Consider the following 22,800-nt stretch of genomic DNA (forward strand, 5'->3'; position numbering starts at 1 on the left):
TGCTGGGAGGTCATTATGTCTACATCTTTGCCTCACAGGAGCTAGGGATTATCATCTACATGTTAAAGACAAGGCAGTAGTTGCTCAGTAAGAGTACATTAAGGGCGCAACACGGGGGAGGTGTAGACGGATGAGAGGAGGGAATCCAGGTCTTCTCATGTCACTGCTCTGCTTCTGAGTCTGTTTCCTATCTTTAATGGCTCTATAAGATAAGTGAGGATTTAGCCTGTGTTTAGCGCACAGGGAGAAATCTCTGTGAATGAGTTGATTGATTAAATGTAGTACTGATCACTTTTTCTAAGTCACTTTGTAGTTTACAAAGTGCTTTCATCTGCATTATTTTATCCTGCTGAGGACTGACGGAGTTGGGTAAGCCGTAGGATTCCGTAACCACTTTCCACGGGTGCTTCAACTGAGACTCAGCAGGGTTCAGTGGCGTCCTCAAGGCCACATCAAGGTCAGAACCAGGACTCAAGCTCCTGCCTTCTGATTCTGAATCCGGGGTTTCTTTCACCATAGAACAATAGATAATGGACAGTTTACTCTATTTATCATTCGCTTTAATGACAGCAGAGTCTTCAGCGTCACAACATGGTAAAAATAGACTGTGAGGGCAAGGAGGTTCGCGGTAGCAAACAAACTGAGCTCATCAAAATGTTCTCGCAGGCAGGCTTGGTTGCCGTGGCCCTTAGGAAAGCCTTGGCAGTCCTGCTGAGGACAGCGTCAGCTACTCACCTCGTCCAGCTTTCCCTGAGGAGCTGCCTCTTGGCTCCAGGGCCAGAAGCAGGTGCTGCCCTAGAGGACACAGGGCAGGGGTGGGGGATGTGGAGGGAGAGGAAGATTTCTTCTGAGGTTTGGAGACCATGGATTGAGAGCACACCCCTGGTGTGGGGACTGGACTGTGTGTCCCACAGCAGCAAGCTTGCTTGGTTTTGGCACACAGCAGGAGAAACAGCCTGGGGACCCCAGGATTCTTGCGCCACTGAGGTTTTTCTGAGGGGCAGGGAGAAGGACACTGAGAGAGTACGAAAGAATAGAAGTAGCCAGGCTAAAGGAAAAGCCCCATTTTCTTTCACTTAAAGATAATTTCTAATCTCCCTACTTCCCAAAATGATGTGTTATGAATTACAGTAAAAAAATTACACATGCATGTATATGTGGCTAAAATAAAGACAGGTAGGAAATAAGGGCCCATACAGAGAAAGTTGGGGCGGTCCCATATGACCATTTAACAGTCCCAGAAAATGAAACCGCTTTGTCTTCGTAAGGGAGACAAAGAATATATTTCTCTTAGGATGCGCCACTAGTATTCTGTGTCATATTCTTTTGAATATTTCTCCCATTGGAAATATCCAGCTAAGGGGAAATGCTTTACATTACAGCAGAAGAGAGCTTGGAACATAGACAATTTTCCCACTTGAAGGAATCCTATTAAACCAGTGGTCCTTGTCCTTTTAAAGTCATAGATTCCTTTGAGAATTCCATGAATACCATACATCCTCTTCCCAGAAAAATGAAAGCTTCTACAAATTTAACTTATAATTTTAGGTCACCTATAAACCCCCAAAACCCATCCATTGACTTCAGGTTAATAACCTCTTCATTTAAAAAATTAGAAATGTATCCCTAATTTCAGAAATGCTGTCATAACGGTTTTTAACACCCTTTACTCTTCTTACTGGTGCTACTTTGTAGAGTAAGAAACAGTGCTGATAGGTTTTGTGGGAGTTTTATACACTTAAAAAAACCCTCAGACTTCTATTTTTGTTTTAAAATGTTCATATATATATATATATATATTTCATAACTGGAGCCATGTAGCAAGTACGGGGAAAATTGTGCCTTGTTTCAACAATTTTGCTAATTTTTAGGCTGAAAGATGACAGATGACTAGAACTTACCTTATGTTGAATTAAAATCAATATTTCTCTTAAAAAGTAAAAAAATTAGAAATTAACACTTTATGAAATAATTTTTCCTTTACAAACAGATTCACTGCATGCAATTGAGATGATTGTAATTAAAATGTAGGTCTATAGCCAGTGTCACACAAAATATTCTGATTTCTATGAAATTCCCTAGCCTATGACATTTGTATTTTACATGTGTGATCATTGCACATTCACTTATAATTTTATCTCAGTCTTTTATTGGTTTCTTTTAAAGATGCTATATAGCGTGCATTCCATTGTAATTTATATCTGATAATGTGTAATATTTGGTATAATAAGGAAAATCTGCCTTCACTGTAAATCAATTTTGATTACACGTAGAATATGGTATATAAAGTAATACTTTAATATCTACAACAGCCCACACACCATCAATAAGATCTCATCCTCCAAACTTGTGAATTCTTGGAAAAAATTACTTCCACATGTTCCTAAAACTACTTAAGATTTTTGACTGGTTGGTGGTCTATTGATTCTAAATATCTGACCTGTCAAAATGCCATCTTTAAACTTTAGTGATGCATAGAGGCTTGGAATTAGCCAGGGCTGAATTTATTACAGAACAAAAGGAGGTGATGATTAACACACCCATTTGAGCAGTAGGGGGGAAAAATAATCCTTGAATGGATTAGATGCCCTGATCCTAAAACCACATTCTCTGAATGTTGGGTCCTTGCCCAGAAATGAGGAGAGGCCACAAACACTGATGCCTTTTAAATGACAGGGTATCTCCATGGGACTCTGGTCAGGGACACTGGGGCAGAGAGTTGAGGGTCAATTGGGAAAAAGCCTTTCTCTCTCCTGTGGTCTAGCAGAGTTGAGGACCCACACCCACTCTGTGTGTAGTAACCCTCAAAGCCCACCCGATTAGTGTTATTTAATTATCAGTCTTCCTGCCTGGCAGAGATTATGTTAAACTGTAAATAAATTAAATTTTATTTTGTTAACCGCTAACCAGGGATCACTTATGAATTTTTTTGGACTCCAGTAGGCTACTTTCAGGACTGGCATAGAGCCTGTCAAGAAGATGATGTGAATTATTACACACTGTTCCTAGAGGCCGAGTCCTAGGCTAGCCCTTTCTATTCACTGGCAGTATCTGCTAGATTCTGAGCACTCCCAGGATGTAATTCCAGGGAAATTTATCTTTGTAAGAGTAGTCTGTGAACAGAGCACTAAACCCATTTTCTGACTGCTTTTCTCTTTTTCCTCTGCCATGTCTTACAGGCTTTATAAAAAGTATGTATTTTTTAAAAAATAACATTGTATAATAATATTGATGGAGATCGACTCTCCAACAGATGGGTCCCCTCCCGAGGAGGAAACAGACCGTTAGGAAAGTCCTTCTGACCCCCATTCCCTGGGAGGAGGAGCCCTTGAATCACAGGCCCAGGTGCTCAGGAAATCTCCTGTCACTCTGAGATGGGCCAGGACATGGTGCCGTGTCCAGAACTTCTAAATACGGTTCAGGCTGGGTCATCATGACAGATGCTGAACTGGCACCACTATGAGGACTGGAGTGGGAACTCTGACAGTGCTTAAATGCTGCGGCCCCTGGGCTTGAACTCTTCATGGGCTGGGATTGGGAGAGGCAGTGCAGAGCCTCACGGGGAGCAGGGTGGGAGCAACTTTGGCAAGGAAATCCTGCTGCCTCTGCGACACCACCACTCCTTCAGAAGGCAACCAACACCCAACAACATACCAGCTATTTTAGAAGCTGTCCGTTTCTGAATTGCTAGCACACTTGGAGGACACTCTTTCTTCAGAGGTCATTGGGACCGTTCAAGGTAGGTAGGCCTGGGGAGAAACAGAGGCATGCTATGGCCAAGGGGTTGGCTGAGGAATGAATGGAATTAAGTGACCTGGTCAAGACGGTTCGAGGAGTCAGGAATGGAGGTAGGAATATTGACTCCGGGATTCCCAAATCAGCTTTTACATAGAAGACAGTGTTAGGCTGTGTCTTACCCTGCTCCACTCTCTTGGCTATCACCAAAATTCCCATCAGGTTAGACTCCTTTGACAACCCACTCTCCTCCAGGGAGGGATTTGTAGGAAAAAAAAGAAGGCAGGAGAGACACCTGGCAGGTGGACTTTTCCTGGAGGAGTCTGGGGACTTGGGATATGAGGGTAAGTTTCTGAGGTTGGCAAGCATCTTAAGCAGGGGATGGTGTATTGTAAGTACACAGACACTGCTATGAACACAATGAATCCAGAGTGTTTGTTTAACTCTTAATGCTTGCCCCCTGCCCCAAAAGTAGATTCATTTCTGTTGTTAAAGCATTTTATTTTAGGGTTTCTGAAGGTGGAGTGGATGGTGGTTAATTCAAGCTTTGGGGTAAGAAAGACCTGGATCCTTTTCTTCTCTCTGATGCTTCTGGGTGAGTGGCACTGGGCATGTTACCTTGACTAAGTCTCAGTAATCTCACCTGTCAAATAGGTTATAATGCACAACTCTCAGGTCTCACCTTGAGGCTCTTGGGAGACTCCCTTAGGCACTAGATCTTTTCTGTCTCCTCAATGTATATTTTCCTTAGCCTGAGCCAGAGGGTGAGAGCTCTTGACAAGGTTGTCAATTTGGAGTCAGGGGACCCTGCAGCCCCCCAGCTCTTTTCTATCTTTCCCACCTCTTGTGAAGCAATGCCCTTGGGCTGCTTCTTCAGCCAGGGTTGATCTCTCTGCTTCTCTGTTGAAGGCTAGAATTTGCTCTCGGGGCCCCATTTCCTAACTGAAGATCCAGCCTACATCTTTTCTCAGTGGTCTAACCTGTTTTCTCTTCTTTCAGATTCTAATCATTTTCCTTCTCAACTAGTATGGCAGCCATCATGAACCTGGAGTAGACCTACACAAAAACAGGCTTTCTTAGCTGGCATTTTTACTACTCCTTTGCTTTTCCCGCCTTCTGCCTTTCCACAATTTCTCCTTCTAACATATTCAATTCTGATAATTTTGCTTCAGGCCCTGAATTATTTTCTTCATTATGTGATATTTTCCCATTCTACATTTAAAATTTTCTTTGTTAGGATTTGCTTTTCTCCTTTTGAAAGAACACAAACCTTCTTTCTCCCTCTCAGATGTGGATTGGCAAGTGATTGGGAAAAGATCCAACCCTGTGGCCACCTCCCTTTCCAAATTATGGACAGAACTAACATTTAATATACTCCTACTGTGTGCCCGGGGCTTTACTGAGAGCCATGGGCATATCTGTTTTATTGAGGAAATTGGCTCAGGCAGGTTAAATCACTTGCCCAAAGTCATAAAGCTGGGTCTGTATGATTCTAAAGAAGGACCGTGCTCTTTCCCCGTCCTGGCAGCTCCTCTGGAAACCCCACTTCATTGCAGATAGCAGGGACGCTTGCTGTGTGGGGGTCTATAGGGTGCAGAAGCTCTGTGTGCAGGAGTCATCCTGTTCCTGAAGGAGAAGGCATCTCTGCACCCCATCCCCTGCCAGGTCACACACACACACACACACATACACACACACACAAGCATCACCAGCTCCAGCACTTGTAGAAGGGCTTGCTCCTTTCCTCATTTTACCCTTGTGATCACAGGCACCTTTTCTTCTTAGGTTCATGTGAAGGAGAGTTAGTATTGAGAATTTTCTAGATGATAGACTGTGACTGCTACTCACAGAAGTGACCGAAGTCACTGAATTCATTTGATGCCCCTGAAAGATTTCGGGTTAGACCTTGCCAACTCACGGTCATGGAAGGAAAACTAGTGGGATTCCAATAGCTTAGATTATGTGTAGAGGTGACCCTGTTGGGATTTTGTTGGGAACATGGCGTTCAATTAAAACACCTCATTACTAGGGATATAGTGGTCTCCTGAAGAGGATCAGAAGAATAGCATTCAAGATTCTTGATGTGGCTCCAGCCTTCTTCTCTGGCCACGTTTCTTCTCTTGCTTTGCTAAACATACAGCGTTTTATTCATTCATTCATTCATTTATTCAACAAAACCGACATTTTATTGAGTGCATGATAGGTGCCAGACACTGTCCCAGGTGCTGAGGATACAAGAGGAATCACACAGATGTGGTCTCAATTACTTGCTGTTCTCTAGACCTGCTTGGTAGACTTTACTCCTGTGCCTCTGCCATAAAATTCCCTTTTCCTGGAAGATCTTTCTCCTCCTTCCCCATCTCTTCCTTTTCATCTTGCACACATCTCTCCATTAGGTCCAGAAAAGACCACCGGGTGGGAAGAAGTTCTTCTCACCTCTAAACCCCCATAGCATTTTGTTGATACTCCTTTTAGATAATACATGAAAATTAGCATTCATATATCCCTTTTACTACTGATAAAGTATTTACGTAAACACACAGACACACACTTTGTTAGTGATTCATAAAAATTTCACAAAGTAGGTACTAATGATATCCTCATTTTGCAAATGATAAAACTAAGGCTCAAAGAGGTTAAGTGACTTGTTCAAGATTAGACAGTTGGAAAAAGAAGAGATGAACTTTAGAACTTGGTCTTTTGAATTACAGTCCGTCAGCATGCTCTATGCCATGCTGGATTTTGACTCTTCTACTTTTATTAGATTACTTATTAACCTGTCCTGTCTCCTAAGTGATTTTGTAAGTTCCTGAGGATGTAGGAACGTATCTTATTTAATTTTGTGCCCCTCACATTACCTAACACATTGCCAGGCTCAGGCTAGATAATCAACTAGTATTTGTTGAAAAAATAAATAATTGATTGAATGGATGAATTCAGAAAATTACCGGAGAAGTTGTTATATTTGCCAGCCATTTAGCTCTTTTATTCATCAAACAGATGGTTCTTTATGTTTGGCTTGATAGGTAGGGGAGATTTTATTTTATTTATTTATTTTTAACGTTTTTATTGGAGTGTAATTGCTTTACAATGGTGTGTTAGTTTCTGCTTTATAACAAAGTGGTTGGGGAGATTTTAAACTCAGTGTAGCTGGTGGTATCCTGAGCATAATTTGAAGGGTATTGCATGTTCCTGGCTGTACTCGAATGTCTATCCTACTTACATGTTTGACATTGCCACCTCCAAGGGCACTGTCTCCTGAAGTCATAGTTAAATTACACTTGTTGCTTGGAAACTGGCTGCTTAGTTCTTCCCCTTTAGCATATTAGCATGGGTTTATTTATTTATTGGTGCTCAGTGAGAATATCCTAACACGATATAAGGCAAGTTCTTCCAGGGCCTTTGGGGGAAGGCCTCCTTTTCACATCATGGAAATTAAAAGACCACTGTGGCAAACATCTGACGGTGTTAATGGTAGTAGCTGCTGTGATGATGGGGGTGGGGGTGGGAGGTTGGGAGTAGCTGTGGTTGCAAAGAGCAAATAAGCACTGGCTCAGGAATGAGCTAATGTGTCAATTCACTCAGAAAAAATGCCAAGAGCCTTGTGAAGGGGCTTGTGTTGACAGCTACTGGCCTAAAATTGCCTGGTAAATCTTGAAGACCACCCAGTCCATCAGGATCAACTTTTGGAGGACCTCTGGGGCAAGAGGTATTTAGATTTGAATATTGCCACGTGGCTTCTGACCAATTTTTGACTATTCCATTTATGCATTTTCTGTGCTTTCATCAAGAATGTTTTCTGAACCAAAAGTTGGTCTCAAAACTTTTAATTTTCTGGGGAGGATGAAATAAAATATTTGAAATTAGGATTGTTCTAGAAAATCCAGGACCCATATTTGTCCTTATTTTTTCTTGGCCTTCCCGACTACCTTGATCATTGGCATATAATCTTATCTGCTAATTTGGCACTTTACTGTTTATAAAGTGCTTTCATATATATAATTATCAGTTGATTTCTCCTCAAGTACAGATATATATTTAATACTATCAAACACTTCTGTGCCCTGAACTCTGACTTAAGCCTGTGTAAACCAAATTATGTACAAGTAGGAACTACTTCAGCTGCCTTTTGTTGTCTCTCAATGCTGTCATTACACACTTCTCAAAGTCCAGACATCTTCCAAGTACTTTCTAACATTATTTTTCTTATGCTCTAGGCTAAAGCAAAAGAGTGATTTGACGCTGACAGTGATCTTCAGTGATCTCTCTGTCACATTTGTATCTTTTACATGGGGGGTGCTGGGAACAGGAAGTGAAATACAACAAAAGAGGGCCTTTTACATTTGTTCTTACTTGTTAAATAATGTTAAGTTAGTGAAGAGACCTAAAATATTCCTGAACATAACTGCTCTGCTACTGCGAAAGGTAAATTCCCATCTGACCTGGCTTTGAATTTTCTGTTTTCCCCAAATAACTGATAATGTTTTAGTTTCCATAGAGCTATCTTCTGACCGAGCAGCCTGAACGTGAGTTCTGCATTTCCAAGTTCAGAGTGGGAAGCACAGAACTGTGCAGGTCTAGTTCTAAAACCTGGGCAACAGTTGATGGTGGAAAGAGCATCACCTCTAGTGTCAGACTAAGTCAAATCCCACTCTGACACCTCCTAGTTATATAATGTGAGAAAAGCTTTTTCATCTGCCAGACCTCAGCATTCTCCCTTATAAAGGGGCAGCAATAATGCCTACTTCATAGGGTTTTCTGTGAAAATTGCATGAGGCTTAAATATAAATGTATAGAGACTATTTAGTGTAGTGCCTGTTATTTCTCTTCTTTGGTTTGCTTCCACCTTCAAAGCAAGCTGGAGCACTAGAGGCTGAACCTTTAATGACGTTGAGCCTTGGTTTGATCAACAAGAAATAGATGTAGAAATGACTGCCGCCACTTCTTTGCAAAGCCCCTTTAAAAGGCGTAGATCTCAGGGATGACGTTGGGTCCTTGCCTGTGGTCTGTATGTCAGTGAGAGAGGTGCTGGTTGTCAGGTGGAGAGTGCTTTAGGCAGCTGAAGGATATGTGCTCTCAGTCTCCCTAATTGGATTATTGGCATGGGAATTGCAGGCTTCAGGTTACCACCCCCGTTTTTCCCAAATAGAACTTGGAGGGCATGGAGGGCTCAGAGACTTCATTCCATTACTAAAGTCATCTAACAGGCTCATTTGAGTGTTTGCTATCATCATAATTTTAGTTTAATCCAACCTGGGTTATAGTTCATTCCCTTGAAGCTCTGGACTGGGTATCAAATGTGGGCTCAGTGCGTACTCAGGTCAGTGCCAAATGCTCTGCTTCTGCTGTATTTAGAATTACTCTATGAAAAGTTTCATCACCAGATTTTGCTAAGCTATCTGATAAAATCTGATGTCCCAGAACCAATTTCCACTGCAGAGGTCCTCTGGGAATAAGAATTTACTTGAGCCTGGTACAGAGAGTGCTACCTGGGTTATAGCTTCTGATGTCTCCTATGGTGTGAATGGGAGCCCTGAGATGACTGTGGGTGGGTCTTGGTTTTAGAGACTTTGGGACTTAAGAAGTAGGCCAAGGAGTGGTTGCCCTGCTAGTATCAGTTAGGGGGCACCACTCAATGTAGTCATGTCCCAGTTATTGGCAGAAACAAAAACAAGAACGATTGTTTGATTATCATCTGGTTTGGGTCTTTCTCTTTTAATTGTTTCAAGCTATCTTCTCCCTTGGGTAAAATATGACAGCTGAGGTCCAGTCTCATGGAAGTGGCTTGTGCATCTAATCTCAGAAAATTCAACATCTCTTATCTGACTCTGCAGTAGTCTTCTACCACCCATCTTCCACATTGAAAGCAGGCTATCGTGTATCATTCGTTCAGGAGATGTGGCAAAGCATGAAACTCAGTTTATGGAATTCATAGTCTAGAAGGGAAGACCAAACCATCATCACCTACATTTAAAAGAAAACTTTGGTATAAAGAAAATAAAGTCTAAACTCCATATTATGACACACACGTTTCTCCTAAAATATAAACTCCACGTGGCCAGGGATTTTTGTTTTTTCCCTGATGATGTCTCAAGAATCTAGAAAAGTGATTGGCGCATACTAAATGTTAAATAAGTTGTTGTATAATTGCGTTGAACCTGATTTTCCAACTTATCTCTTATCTCCCCTCCCCTCTTCCCTTATGTATTTTAAGCTCTGGCCATATCTGTGTGCTTGTAATTTTCTAAAAATGACAAGTTCTTACTTATGCTATTCCCAGTACCTGAGATTCTGTCCCCATAGTTTCTTTGCTTGCTCATATTAAACTCATATAAAGCGCATATAGATTTCAAGCCCACTCTCAAATGTCACCTCATGACGTCTTCTCGATCCTCTTGTGCATTGGCTTGTTTGCTCTTCAAAGCTCCTGGTAGCGCTTTGCTCCTATACATCTGCCGGAGCACCTATCACAGTCCATCTTCTTTAACAGTTTCTGTATCCTTCCTACCAGATTGTGAGCTCCTTCAGAGCAAGAACCTGTTTTGTCTGTCTTCCTACATGAATACAGAACCTGGTCTATACAAAGCAGAAATGTTTGGTGGAATAAAAATGGAATTAAAGGGGGGCTTCCCTGGTGGCGCAGTGCTTGAGAATCTGCCTGCTAATGCAGGGGACATGGGTTTGAGCCCTGGTCTGGGAGGATCCCACATGCCGCGGAGCAACTGGGCCTGTGAGCCACAACTGCTGAGCCTGCACGTCTGGAGCCTGTGCTCCGCAACAAGGGAGGCCGCAATAGTGAGAGGCCCACGCGCCGCGATGAAGAGTGGCCCCTGCTCGCCGCAACTGGAGAAAGCCCTGGCACAGAAACGAAGACCTAACACAGCAAAGATAAATAAATTAATTAATAAACTCCTACCCCCAACATCTTCTTAAAAAATAGGAATTAAATATAATTTCATATGCCTGCAATCCTTAGGAGGTAGAACCGATGCAATTAGGATTTGGCTGTAAATAATATTTGAAATGGAGGTAATAATAATAACTCTTAGAGTTGTTCTATTAAATGATGGTATGTATGTAAGGTCTTAGCAGAGTGCCAGTAAGTGCTCAATAGGGGAGCACTTAACTGTTTGGTTGGGATAGTTGTTGTGAGCTTATAGTCGTCTCACTGTCCAAAGTCACTAACATTGTTATCAGCAGAACCATTAGATTCTGTCTTTATCATACAGATATAAATGTAATTTTTGAGAAGGAAGGTATCTTTTCCTTGACCCTAATAGTAAAATAAGGAAATACTAAAGATAAGGAAACTGAGGCTTGGTGAAATGAGGTGACTTTCCAAGACCCCACTCTTGATGGGTAGCAGAGCCCTAAAAGTAAATGTGCCTTGTTACCTGTAGTAAAAAATGATTCCTTAAAATTATTAGTTAAGTGGAGATGAAAATCACCTGGCAGACTGTGAAATATGTTCTAATAACGTCTAATTTAAAAAACAATTATTTATTTTGGTGCGCCGGGTCTTAGTTGCAGCAGGCAGGATCCTTTAGTGGCGGCATGTGGGATCTTTTAGTTGTAGCATGCGGACTCTTAGGTGAGGCATGCATGGGGGATCTAGTTCCCTGAATAGGGATCGAACCCAGGCCCCCTGCATTGGGAGCGTGGAGTCCTACCCACTGGACCACCAGGGAAGTCCCCTAATGTGGAAATGAAGTCAGAGAACACATAACTCAGGCTTTTTCTATACATGTCAACCAAATCAGCTTATCGTGGTTGGGTTCCTGCTGTTAGACTTGGTGGTCTTTAAGCTGTACTATGAATCCATCCATTAAACATTAAACCTAAAAGAGACTTTATAGCGGCCCTAATTAAATGTGCGTGTGCCGTGCTATAAAGATCAAGGAAAATAGGGACCAGAATAGTTATGTGACTTGGCTAAGATCAAACATGTTAAGCTATTTCAGTTGTAAGGATGGCCCAAACAGTTGAAGGGTCTTACAGAATTGCTGACTGCTTTGGCCAGGGATGAATGTAGTAGGATCTTGGGGAGCCCTGATTGTTGATTCAGGAGGCAGAAGACCTACTTTGTAGGCCATGTGGTTTTCAATTTTTCTTAGTCTCAGTTTCCTCATCCACAAAATGGACATAAAAATATAGGCCATGTCTAGCTCATCCAATGGAAGGATATATTAGATAATATGTAAAATATAAATTAAGAAACTATTTTATTATTGCTACTATTTTGTATGAGTTGAGAACTGAAATTCTCTCTAAGCTAAACTCAACTTTCTCTGGGAACTTAGCATTAACCGTATCCATTTTCTCAATATGAAATAGGTCAGAGATAGAAAATGAGTGACACAACGAATGGATGGTTAGATTCTCTTTCTTAGAGATTTTTTTTTTGGATGGTAATAGATATGTTAGTTTGACCCTATGAGTCAGTCACATGATATTCTCCAGTGACTTGTAACTGGCTTAGCGCAGGTTCCCAAAGTTTTCTTCTTTAACTTCCTTAGTTACGTATAACTTTATCATTTATGTTCTGACTTACTAAAACGTTCCTTGTTAAAATACTACTCACAAGAGACGTCTGATGGCCAAGAAATCTTTCCAGATCATTCAAATGAGTTCCTAGTGGTTATTTTTTGAAGGCAGGAAGTCACAAATTGCCAAGAATGAAAAAACCTTGAAAACACAGAGGTGTTTTCTGATCTTCAAAAGACTGATTATATTTCTGAATGGATGACCTGATCTGATTGAAATAACCCACCCGCTCCGTATGCATTTCTTACATTTATGACTTAGGTAACTTGATTGTACATTCTGATTAATAGCTGAAATAATTGATCTGGTTAGCCGAAATATTTTATATAACTATGATTTAGAAATATATTTTACAAAGAATTAAACTTTATTTTTACCTAGGCTGTTGACGTGGACTCTGAGATTACTATTTGAAGGGTATTGTAGAGTAGTTTATATCACAGGTAACCCTCATTACTCTAGGGGTTCAAAACAAACTATATAAAATATAATACTAATTTTGTTTCCAACCTATGGAAGTTAAGAAACAATCAAGAATGGAAAATTACATGATACATTCATGTGACTGAAAATGAGGGCTGGTGCCTGCATTCTGTATATAAAAGTCACTTGGACTCTATTTTGTGAGGGAGTGAGAGTAGAGGAGCACAGAGTATTTCCAGGGAAACAAATCACTGTCTCTGAAAATCCTCTTCATGGGAAAATACTGCCTATGCCTCCACATCTTGTCCATTTCTTTATTAGTAACCATGGGTTCCCCAGGAATGTTCCAGCCCTCTCAGATCCCTCTGTTTTCTGAATTCCTATGAGACATACAGGAAAGTATGTCATGGTGTGGAAAACTGCATGGTAGTGTTTGTCTTGGTCTCTGATTATTCGTGAATGCTCCCAGTTTCCACTTGTACTGTAAATACCTTTAAGAGGAGCCCTATTGTGTACTTAGATATTTCCCAGAATCCAGCACAGTGCTGGGCACATAGTAAGCACTCAGTAGATGCATAATTAATCAACACTAACTGGGAAATTTCCCAAGGTCTGGATTCTGTTTCAAATTATCTGAATGGTATCTCATATAGGGCCACATGCTGATAGGTGCTTATTGATGGGTTTGATTGAAACTGTAAACAGAATACTAACTCAATTCTTTAACTCCTATGATAATGTGAATTTGAGCTCTCAGTCTTTTTTCTCATTTAACTTGTCTTTCCCAGACGGTTTTAAGTTTGATGCTTCTACAGTTTTTTAAACTCCAACTTATCAATTTCTTCTTTCACAAATCATGGTTTTGGTGTTTTACCTAAAAAAAAAACATGAACAACTAACAATCTATATTACAAATGATTGGCCATTGAGTTACGTAGAACTAAAGTCCCAATTAAGCAATTTGTATAATGATCTTTGAAAAGGATTATCTCTTTTGACTTATTCACATGTATTTTGGACTTTTTCCTAAATAAAAGTTTTTAAGTAGAAGAAAAAAATTTTTGATGCTTCTAATTGAGGTCACCTGGGTTATCACTGAAACTTGCATTAGGAAGGAGTCTTACATTCTTTAAGCCATTGGAGGTGGAAGAGATTATAAGAGATTTCAGTTCAATCCTTTTAATTGTACTATGAAGAAATAGGTCCATTGTGGCTAAGTGACTTGTCCAAGGTTATTCATCAATCCATTTAATGTTACATTTTGAGTACCTGTTTGTTTGTTTGTTTTTTTGCGGTACGCAGACCTCTCACTGCTGTGGCCGCTCCCGTTGCGGAGCACAGGCTCCGGACGCGCAGGCTCAGCGGCCATGGCTCACGGGCCCAGCCACTCCGCGGCATGTGGGATCTTCCCGGACCGGGGCACGAACCCGGCAAAATCGGCAGGCGGACTCTCAACCACAGCGCCACCAGGGAAGCCCTGAGTACCTGTTTTATTCCAGATGACATAGAGAGTTAAGAGCAGTCTCTTACTTCCTAAATCTCCAGCCACAGTTCCCATTCCAATCCTAACCTCAAGTTGTCTACCTTAAAAATATTATCACTTAGTGCAGTGATATCTTTCCTTTCCCCCTTCCTAAACACACATTGGAGAAATTATATGTCCAGAATTTTTGCTGGGCCCTGCCTATTTACAACTGTTTCATAACCGTAGCACTTTATGGTAAGGAGATTTCATAACACTTTGCTTCCAAAGGTAGGACAAGACTATTTTTTAAAAATCTTGCTTCAAGAAGTTCTTGAAAAATTCACAATTTTAGTGATAAGTGAGGAGCTCTTGGCATATCGCAGAAACAAAATGGGATTTGGGAATCCATGTCTCAAGGGATCAGATTACTGTGTTTGGAGAATGTGTGAGGATATCATGGCTCTGCTACCGAAAAGCAGATAGCATCAGGCTGGGATAGAGCCTGATTGTCACTCAACAGCTCTCACCTTAGAAAAGCAGCTCCACTTTTCTGTACTTGAAGGAGACAAATATTAGCTCCAGTTTAGTCCAAGATATAAAATGATATGCTTAGACATGTAATATCTAGTCATATAACTTTTTAATGTTTTTGATGAAGATGGTGACTGGACCAGTGATCGTGGATAAACTAAAGATTTGGGGCAGAGACTTCCGGGTTATTTAGGAGCTTGGTTCACTTCTGCAGTGTACTGAATGTCTTCAGCAGTGATGCTGCCCGCGTTTGAGAGAGGAGCACGCTAGGGCTAGAAGAAAAGAAAATTAAAGGTGTCATGAGAGGGGTTGTTCACAGGCCTAGAAACCTGCTCCAGTTAGTGAGGATGGCAGCGAGATGATATGGCTTTCTGTCCCAGCCTCCTTCCATCCTGCTAGTGTCAAGGACTGGTACCCAAGAGGTCCTGACCTTTGACAGCATTGAAAAGCCAGTTGTCAGAGTAAGACATCATTGTTTTCAACCTTTCTTTATGTATGTATTTAATTATGGGGGAAGCAATTGGAATCCTAGATGTTAAGGGTGAGTTAGAGAAATAGGTTCTTAGGCTTGGCTTGCAGTATCGTGTGACATAAGGAAACTGTACTAGCTAATCCAAGTTTGGAAAATATTAGAAGATAAAGTTCTTGGCATAGGGCCTCTAAAAGTAAAAAATCTGAAAAATTACAGAAAATTCTCTAGTAGATCTGACTCTAGGTTTCTCCATCGGTCTACATCCCCCCTGCCTCCGCCCCCCACCAGCCCCCTCTTCATGAGAACAGAAGACGAAAGAGGAAAGGACCATCTGGCCCAGCATGCCAGCTTTTTATTTGGTTGCTCTCAATCCTACCTTCCTGTTTGGATCAACCCTCCCCTCTGCCCATACTTCAGAAACCAATCAAGGTGTCTCCTAAACTCATTTATTCCCTTTGTTTCAACCACCTTCTTGGGTAACTTTTTCCATATGCTTACATCCTTGCCTCACAACAGACTTTTTTTTTTTCATCCAAAATGGCCTGATTAGACTTAGGAAAAGCCATTTACTCAAGTATACAACAAAGTGTTTCTGAAGATCCCAAATAACTTTTCATTACTTTTGATGACCAGGATATATAAATGGAGGAAAACTCACTGTGTTTAAAAATAACTGACTGAAGGACAGTGATGCTGAGTGGTATGGAATTAAAGAACACATTGTTGTTAGCATTGAATCTTTTACCCCAAGTTAAATGGTCTAATCTAGATTTGCAGCTATAGTCTGTGATGATTATTATTTTTAAAATTTGGCATTTGTCTATTTTGTTGCTCCAGTTTGGCTTCATTCCCTTCAACATGGTGACATTAGTACTCTTTATGTTGCCTATTGTGGACCAATTTTCTTCAGCTGTTGCTAAAACTTACTAAAATGCCAGATGTCATGTTGGAAACACGAAACCTGAAAGAAGGTCATAAATCACAAAAACAAACCATAAAGAAAAAATAATAAAATACGCTGAGTGCTGTGCTCCGGAGCTTCCCAGCTTTAAGTCTCCTTTTGTTCACCCCTCTCCCCACCCCATCGTGCTCCCTACCCTGCCTCCATCTTTTAGGGCCAGGGGTGTGGTGGGAGCTCAGCAGTTTCTCACCTAAGTCTTGACTGTTTATTTTGCAGATTCCGAGCAGAGCACTGGTTCAGACTCTGAGGTGATCACTGAGCGGTCTTCCTGCTCCTTTGACACTCACGCTGACCTGGGCCCTGGTGCTGCAGGCCCTGTGCCTGCTGCCATGTCTTCCATGGAGGAGATTCAGGTGGAGCTGCAGTGTGCTGACCTCTGGAAGAGGTTCCATGACATTGGAACCGAGATGATCATCACCAAAGCAGGCAGGTAAGGACGAGTTCCTTTGCAGAGCCACATTCGAAGAACAGGAAAACAAATGTAGGAGCTGTTACATTTTTCTTTTCACTTATTTGTGGTAGTAGCATTGGTGCAGCCAAAGCAACTCACACTCACTTTTCAGCATCTGGATGTCTTGATAAAGTGCTTTTCTTGTGTTTACTGTGATTTTGCTATTTTCCTCCAAGGACCACTCAAACCTAAATCGCCTCTACCCTCACAAACATTTTCTGCCTGCAAATGTATTCCAGCTAATACTGGAGATCCATGGTGCATAACAGTCAAACAATAGATTTCCAAAGCAAGTGTTACTTCACCAACCAATGTTTTCAAGAGAAAAAGCTTGCATCTTCTAAGGCATTTAAATCAGCCAGGTATTTTTGTAAGAATTTTGTTTTTGGTAAAATTTGGGCTTGGTGCATTTTTGGAGCCCTGCGGATTGATCCATTGTGTTTTATAGTTGGCTTGAAATGTGATTACTTTAATGGGACCTGGTGGAAACTCTTGCAAAATGATTTATGTAGGATGATAAAAGTTTTAAAAACACAGCGTCTCTTGAAATAAACACTGTTAATTAAGCTACTCCTTTATTGGTATCTTTAAATTTTTCATGGTTAGGTATCTGTTTTGTGCTGGATATTCAACATGTATTTCATTATTTAAACTTCACAGGAATCCTGTGAGGTAGGATGTGATAATTCCGTATATGGATGAGGATGCAAAAGCTGGAAGAGGTTAATTGACTTGACTAAGGCCACACAGGTAGTAAAGGGCAGCTCCAGAATTCTACACAAATCTGTTTGGCTCCAAAACAATTGTCTCAACTGTTTGTAAGTCTGCACTGTTAAGAAATGGTTATAGCTTTTGCCCCTTGGATTTAAAATGAAAAGGATTTAAATCAAAATAAATTTGGACTGAGTTTATTAGTATATAGGAATAGTTCACTGAAATTAAAATAATTATAGTGCTTTCATATTTATAAAGTCAACCCACTGTCTCACATCACAGAGACCAAAAAGACTCACCTCATTGATCATAAGCTGTCTTCATGCACATAGACGTTTAAAGTAAAAGCATAGTTTGGTTGGGTCTAGTTCACTTGAACGCATATAGAGAAACCTCTCAATACAATAATATATCACAAAAAGGTGAGCTTAAAATGAACCTGAAGTCTTATTCATTTTCATCCTCCTCGGTAAACCCTCTTCCTTCTTTAAGTTTTAGTAGAGAATAAAACCATTAAAAAGCTTCTTAGGAGGAACAATTTTGAAGGAGAATTACTTTCAAAATTACTTTTCGGAATTTCTTGTTTTTAAAATTGAAGTATAGTTGATTTACAATGTTGTGTTCATTTCTGCTGTACAGCAAAGTAATTCAGTTATACACACACACACACACACACATATACACATTATTTTTTATATTCTTTTTCATTATGGTTTATCATAGGATAGTGAGTATAGTTCCCTGTGCTATACAGTAGGACCTTGTTGTTTATCCAGAATCACTTTCAAAAACCGTCTCTTTTTTGTTGCTTGTGTTTCAGTCTACATCTTGAGTCTACATTTTGAGATATGACTTGGAAAGAAACAGCAATTCAAGGAAAAAGTGTTTACTCTTTTTCTTAGTTTTTGGCAAGGGCATTGGTTTGGTGAGAGGGGAAATATTACTTTTTTTGTCTGTAAGATTTTCCAGTTTTTATTTTGGGTCTTTACTTACTACTATTATGTCTATGTATTTTAGTCACTTTTGTTCCTGATATCATTCCCTTGTTCCCTGCGCTTCAGTGAATTCAGTTTACCTGAGCACCTCCTTGACAATTCTCCTGTGACCTCATTTCATGATTTTCTGCAATGTTTACTTTTCCATATCTCTGCCTTCACAAATTCATGTTGATACCTGAATATATCCAGAGATTCCCAGCACAGACAAACAGTTTGTTCTTTAATCATATCCCTTTATTTAGGTTTAGAAACTACATTCATTGCTTCCATATTGGAGTGCCTCAGCTGTTGCTGTTGCTACCAGTAACTCTGCTCAAGTAATTCCAGAACCACTCAGAAACATGCAAAGAAGTCTTCCTCTTCTGTGAATTTTTTTCATTCCCTCCCCATCCTCCAAGTTGATTCTTTCCTTTTCACTTCATTTTTCTTCCTATGTAGTGTCTTTTTCAGTTTTAACTCCAATTTCCATTTTCTTTCTTTCTTTCTTTTTTGTTTTTTTGTGGTATGCGGGCCTTTCACTGTTGTGGCCTCTCCCGTTGTGGAGCACAGGCTCCGGTCGTGCACGCTCAGCGGCCATGGCTCATGGGCCCAGCCGCTCCGCGGCATGTGGGATCTTCCCGGACCGGGGCATGAACCCGTGTCCCCTGCATCGGTAGGCGGACTCTCAACCACTGCGCCACCAGGGAAGCCCCAATATCCATTTTCTTAGTTACTGTTAGTTATGTATGACTCTCTGCTCTTTTTCCCTCTCAGAAGATCTTAGTCACCACCTACTTCTTCTCACATCCCAAAGTATAATCCCGTTGATTCAGAACTACTGTAGTCTACAGAGCCCTCAATCTTTGAATGCACCAACAAAACCTGCATGGTCAGCACCATGGACAGAGGTGTTTGTAGGGATAAACGGGTTTGGAAGTCAAAAGAATTGGCCTAAATTTAGGCATAAAATTAAAACCAAACACATCTCATTTTATGAATATGAAAGATTAATTTTTCTCTAGGATGTTATGACATTACCTGATATTCTGTGCTAAAATACTGACAAAAAGAAAGAGCACCTTTGGTCAGATTTTAAGAATTGTCAGAGAATGTTAAAGCAAAAGGTCACCTTAAGGATTATTTAGTTCCTTTCCTCTGTTTTCTAGATGGTGAGGTTAAATGGCTTATCCAGAGCCACACAGCTCATTCATTTTAGAACCTGAGTTCTGAAAAGAGACAGGTAGCTTCTCTACTCAAGGTCATATAAGTGTTTCAGACAAAACAGGTATTGACTTTAAAAACATCTTAACCCCTTTTTTTAAGGTCATCAAGAAAATAAATTTATCTCTTTCAATGTAATGCAGCCTCTTTACATGGCTGAGAGGAACCACATTTTCGTATCTCAGATAGCAAGGGAGAGGACTTCCATCCCGGGCAAGATGCTCTCCAAATATTTATATATACAGGGCAATCATAAATCATTGTTATTAAGTCGGGAATTAATGATCTATATATACATGTATAGACCAAGGTTCCTAAGTTTTTGGAAAGAGTTCATGTGAGTCAAAGTGCCTCACCTATAGTGAATGTTAGATTTAGTCATTACGAGCAACACACCATCAAATTTCATTAGCCAACCATAAGACTAAAATATAAGGCTTTTGGGACTTCCCTGGTGGCACAGTGGTTAAGAATCCGCCTGCCAATGCAGGGGACACAGGTTCAATCCCTGGTCCAGGAAGATCCCACATGCGGCAGAGCAACTAAGCCCGTGTGCCGCAACTACTGAGCCTGTGCTCTGGAGCCGGCGAGCCACAGCTACTGAGCCCATGTGCTGCAACTACTGAAGCCTGCATGCCCTAGAGCCCGTGCTCTGCAACTGCAGCAAGAGAAGACACTACCATGAGAAGCTTGCGCACCGCAAATGAGGCGTAGCCCCCACTCGCACCAACTAGAGAAAGCCCGTGCCCAGCAACAAAGACCCAACGCAGCCAAAAATAAATACATTTAAAATAAAATAAAATATAAGGCTTTCTAATTAAGCTTGTGAGGGTAGAGAAAGAAAATCTAAAATGATATACCAATAGAAGCTTCTGAAAAGTTATAAAGTGGGAAAGAATTGGTAATATATTATTCTTTGCAAATATTTAAGAATTAGCCATCATCCCTGTTGAAGGTCTGTGGTCCCTCTGTGCTTTCCCCCCAAATATGATTATGATGTCACCAATCTATTGCCAGAGGATATTTGCTTTTTGAGTTGTTTCTGTTGAGTAGTAGAGTGTGTGACTAGCACAGAAAGCCTGTCATGTAAACAACCAGTGCACACTTGCAAGATGGCTGTCTGGGGTCAGGGTATGGTCTATGGCCGTGAAATGGAGCAAAGCCAATTAGGCCATATGTGAATCAAGCCTGTGACCTTGACCTCATTAGCACCGTGCTCTGCCCAGCTCAACTAACTGGCCCCAGATGGTTAAGCTTAATGCAGCATTTTGTGTACAAGTACTCTAGAGCACATTCAGGGCAATCCAAATTTTTGAACCAAGCACTTCTTATGTCTGGTTCCTAAATTCACGACATGCAAAAGAGTTTGATGTTTTTCTTCTTTCTTACGGTTAAAGAAGAATGGTGAATTTTGTTTTAGTCTCCTTGAAACTCAATACCTCTGTGGGGCTGCTCCCTCTTCTCCTCTTCAATTATGAGAGTAGTTGTAAAGTGTCATATCCTGACCTCGCTTGCTTTGGCAAGTTTAACAAGCCATTGTGGTAGAAACAAGGTATTGCCCAGAGGCCACTAGAATTCATTTGGTATTTGCTCCCTATTCTGCGGTGTCCTTCCTCTGACAGACACGTTGACAGCCTGAGAAATTGCAGAAATTTTTCTACAGTTTTATGCATAAAAATAAAAAGACTTTGGTGGTCCTTCATTTGGGAACTGGTAGCACGTTCCTTTTTTTCCTCTTTTCTTGAGATATTATTTTTAGAGTGGTCATTTTCAAATAGACTCAATCAGAAAATATTTCATGATTAATACAATCAACTGTGACAAGCTACTTGGGGAATAAGAAGAATATAAGTTATTCAAGTATATTAAGTATAAGAGTATAAGTATATTTAAGAATGTTATAGTCTAATAGGAAATGTATATACACACATTCTATCTATGTATCTCTCTCTTGTCTATCCATCTATCTCACGTTAAAGATTAACTAATACTATAAAACAAATTATGGTATGAGGTCTTTAAGTGTATGAATAATCAAACAGTTCAATTTAAGTTAAGAAGAGGTGCTATTTCAGCAATGTAAATCCTCAGCATATTTGACAGTGATAATTTCCAAAGTGAAAAAAAACAGCCAACTTTGAGAATTAGAGGATATGGGACTTTGTGTGCTTAGCGTTCCTATTAAGAGACTCATCAAGCTTTACTCTTGCTACTTCTCCCCCTCTGACTGCTGAGCTTCCTACATTATTCCCATCCACAGGAGGATGTTTCCTGCCATGAGAGTGAAGATCACTGGCCTGGATCCACACCAGCAGTACTACATAGCAATGGACATTGTACCTGTGGACAATAAAAGATACAGGTAAGGATGACTCTGAGATGTGGAACTGTGGGCATCACCAGTATCCCAGGATGGTTCTATAAACTCATTAGATGAAGCATTTTAACAGTGCACCGTACAATGTACTGGATAAGGAACAAGGATGGAGGACATGCCAATGGCCTGTGGCAGAACACCAGACAGGAAGTAGTCACTAGAGGTAGGAAGTTAGACCAGTAATGGTTTGGTTTGGAATCCTCCTTACATCTCTCTAAAGAGTGGGATTGGATAAGGTCTGCCAGAGCAGCAAAAGTCAAATGGATCTTAAGTCTAAAACGAACTCACTTAACACTGAAAGTGATTAACATATTGAATGATTTGGTTTGTGAAATACTAAGTGAGTTGAGATGATTTATTTTGGAAAATGGGAGGAGAAGTGGATTAGTACAGTACCTTCAATCATATATCTGAGGGATTATCCTGTGGATGATGGAGGGGAAGAATGGGAGAATTGGGTAAGACCTCAAGAAGAACATCTAGTTAAGGGGAATTTTTGTTCATTAAAATGGGTTGTGAACAAGTTTGTTAAATAACTTTCCTTCAAAGCCATTAAAAGCCAACATAGTCTCCATGTGCCTTACACATAGTTCTTGTCTGAAACGAGTTGTGGCTTAATTGATCTCCTGAGCTCTCAGTCAAATCAGTGAGTCATGGCTCATTTTTGAGATATTTCAGAACTTGGCCCTGAGCCCATGAATTTGGAGGTGAGAGGTGAATAGAGAAGACCATTACTTGTATCTTAGAGGGCGAGCTGGCTAAGAAAGAAGTGGTCTTGATGTAGGACTTAGGAGGGGAGATGCTCTTTTCTTTAAAAACATCCTCCATTTCAATGAAAATGGAGGTCTCTGCCTTAGTGCAGCCATTCCCAGAAACACTGCTAAGTCTTCCCACTTATTGGGAAGACTTTGATTAACCTAGTCTCATTT

General features: G+C 40.6%; 1 protein-coding gene across 2 annotated transcripts in view; it reads left to right on the plus strand.

Annotated features, from left to right (window-relative positions):
* The window catches only part of TBX15 (T-box transcription factor 15), a 101,790-nt gene that overhangs the window by 42,221 nt on the left and 36,769 nt on the right, over positions 1-22,800 (plus strand). Inside the window, exons 1-3 of one of the 2 annotated variants that reach the window (XM_082670970.1) lie at positions 3,484-3,739; positions 16,348-16,561; positions 21,755-21,856. In XM_082670970.1, the coding sequence (XP_082527096.1) occupies positions 16,461-16,561; positions 21,755-21,856 (203 nt within the window). In that variant the 5' untranslated portion in view covers positions 3,484-3,739; positions 16,348-16,460. Of the gene's footprint in view, positions 1-3,483; positions 3,740-16,347; positions 16,562-21,754; positions 21,857-22,800 lie in introns of those variants that run through there. The other variant, XM_082670969.1, reaches the window with a different exon arrangement.

The sequence above is a fragment of the Grampus griseus genome (assembly GCF_964374135.1).
Source record: "Grampus griseus genome assembly, chromosome: 1".
Lineage (NCBI taxonomy): Eukaryota > Metazoa > Chordata > Mammalia > Artiodactyla > Delphinidae > Grampus > Grampus griseus.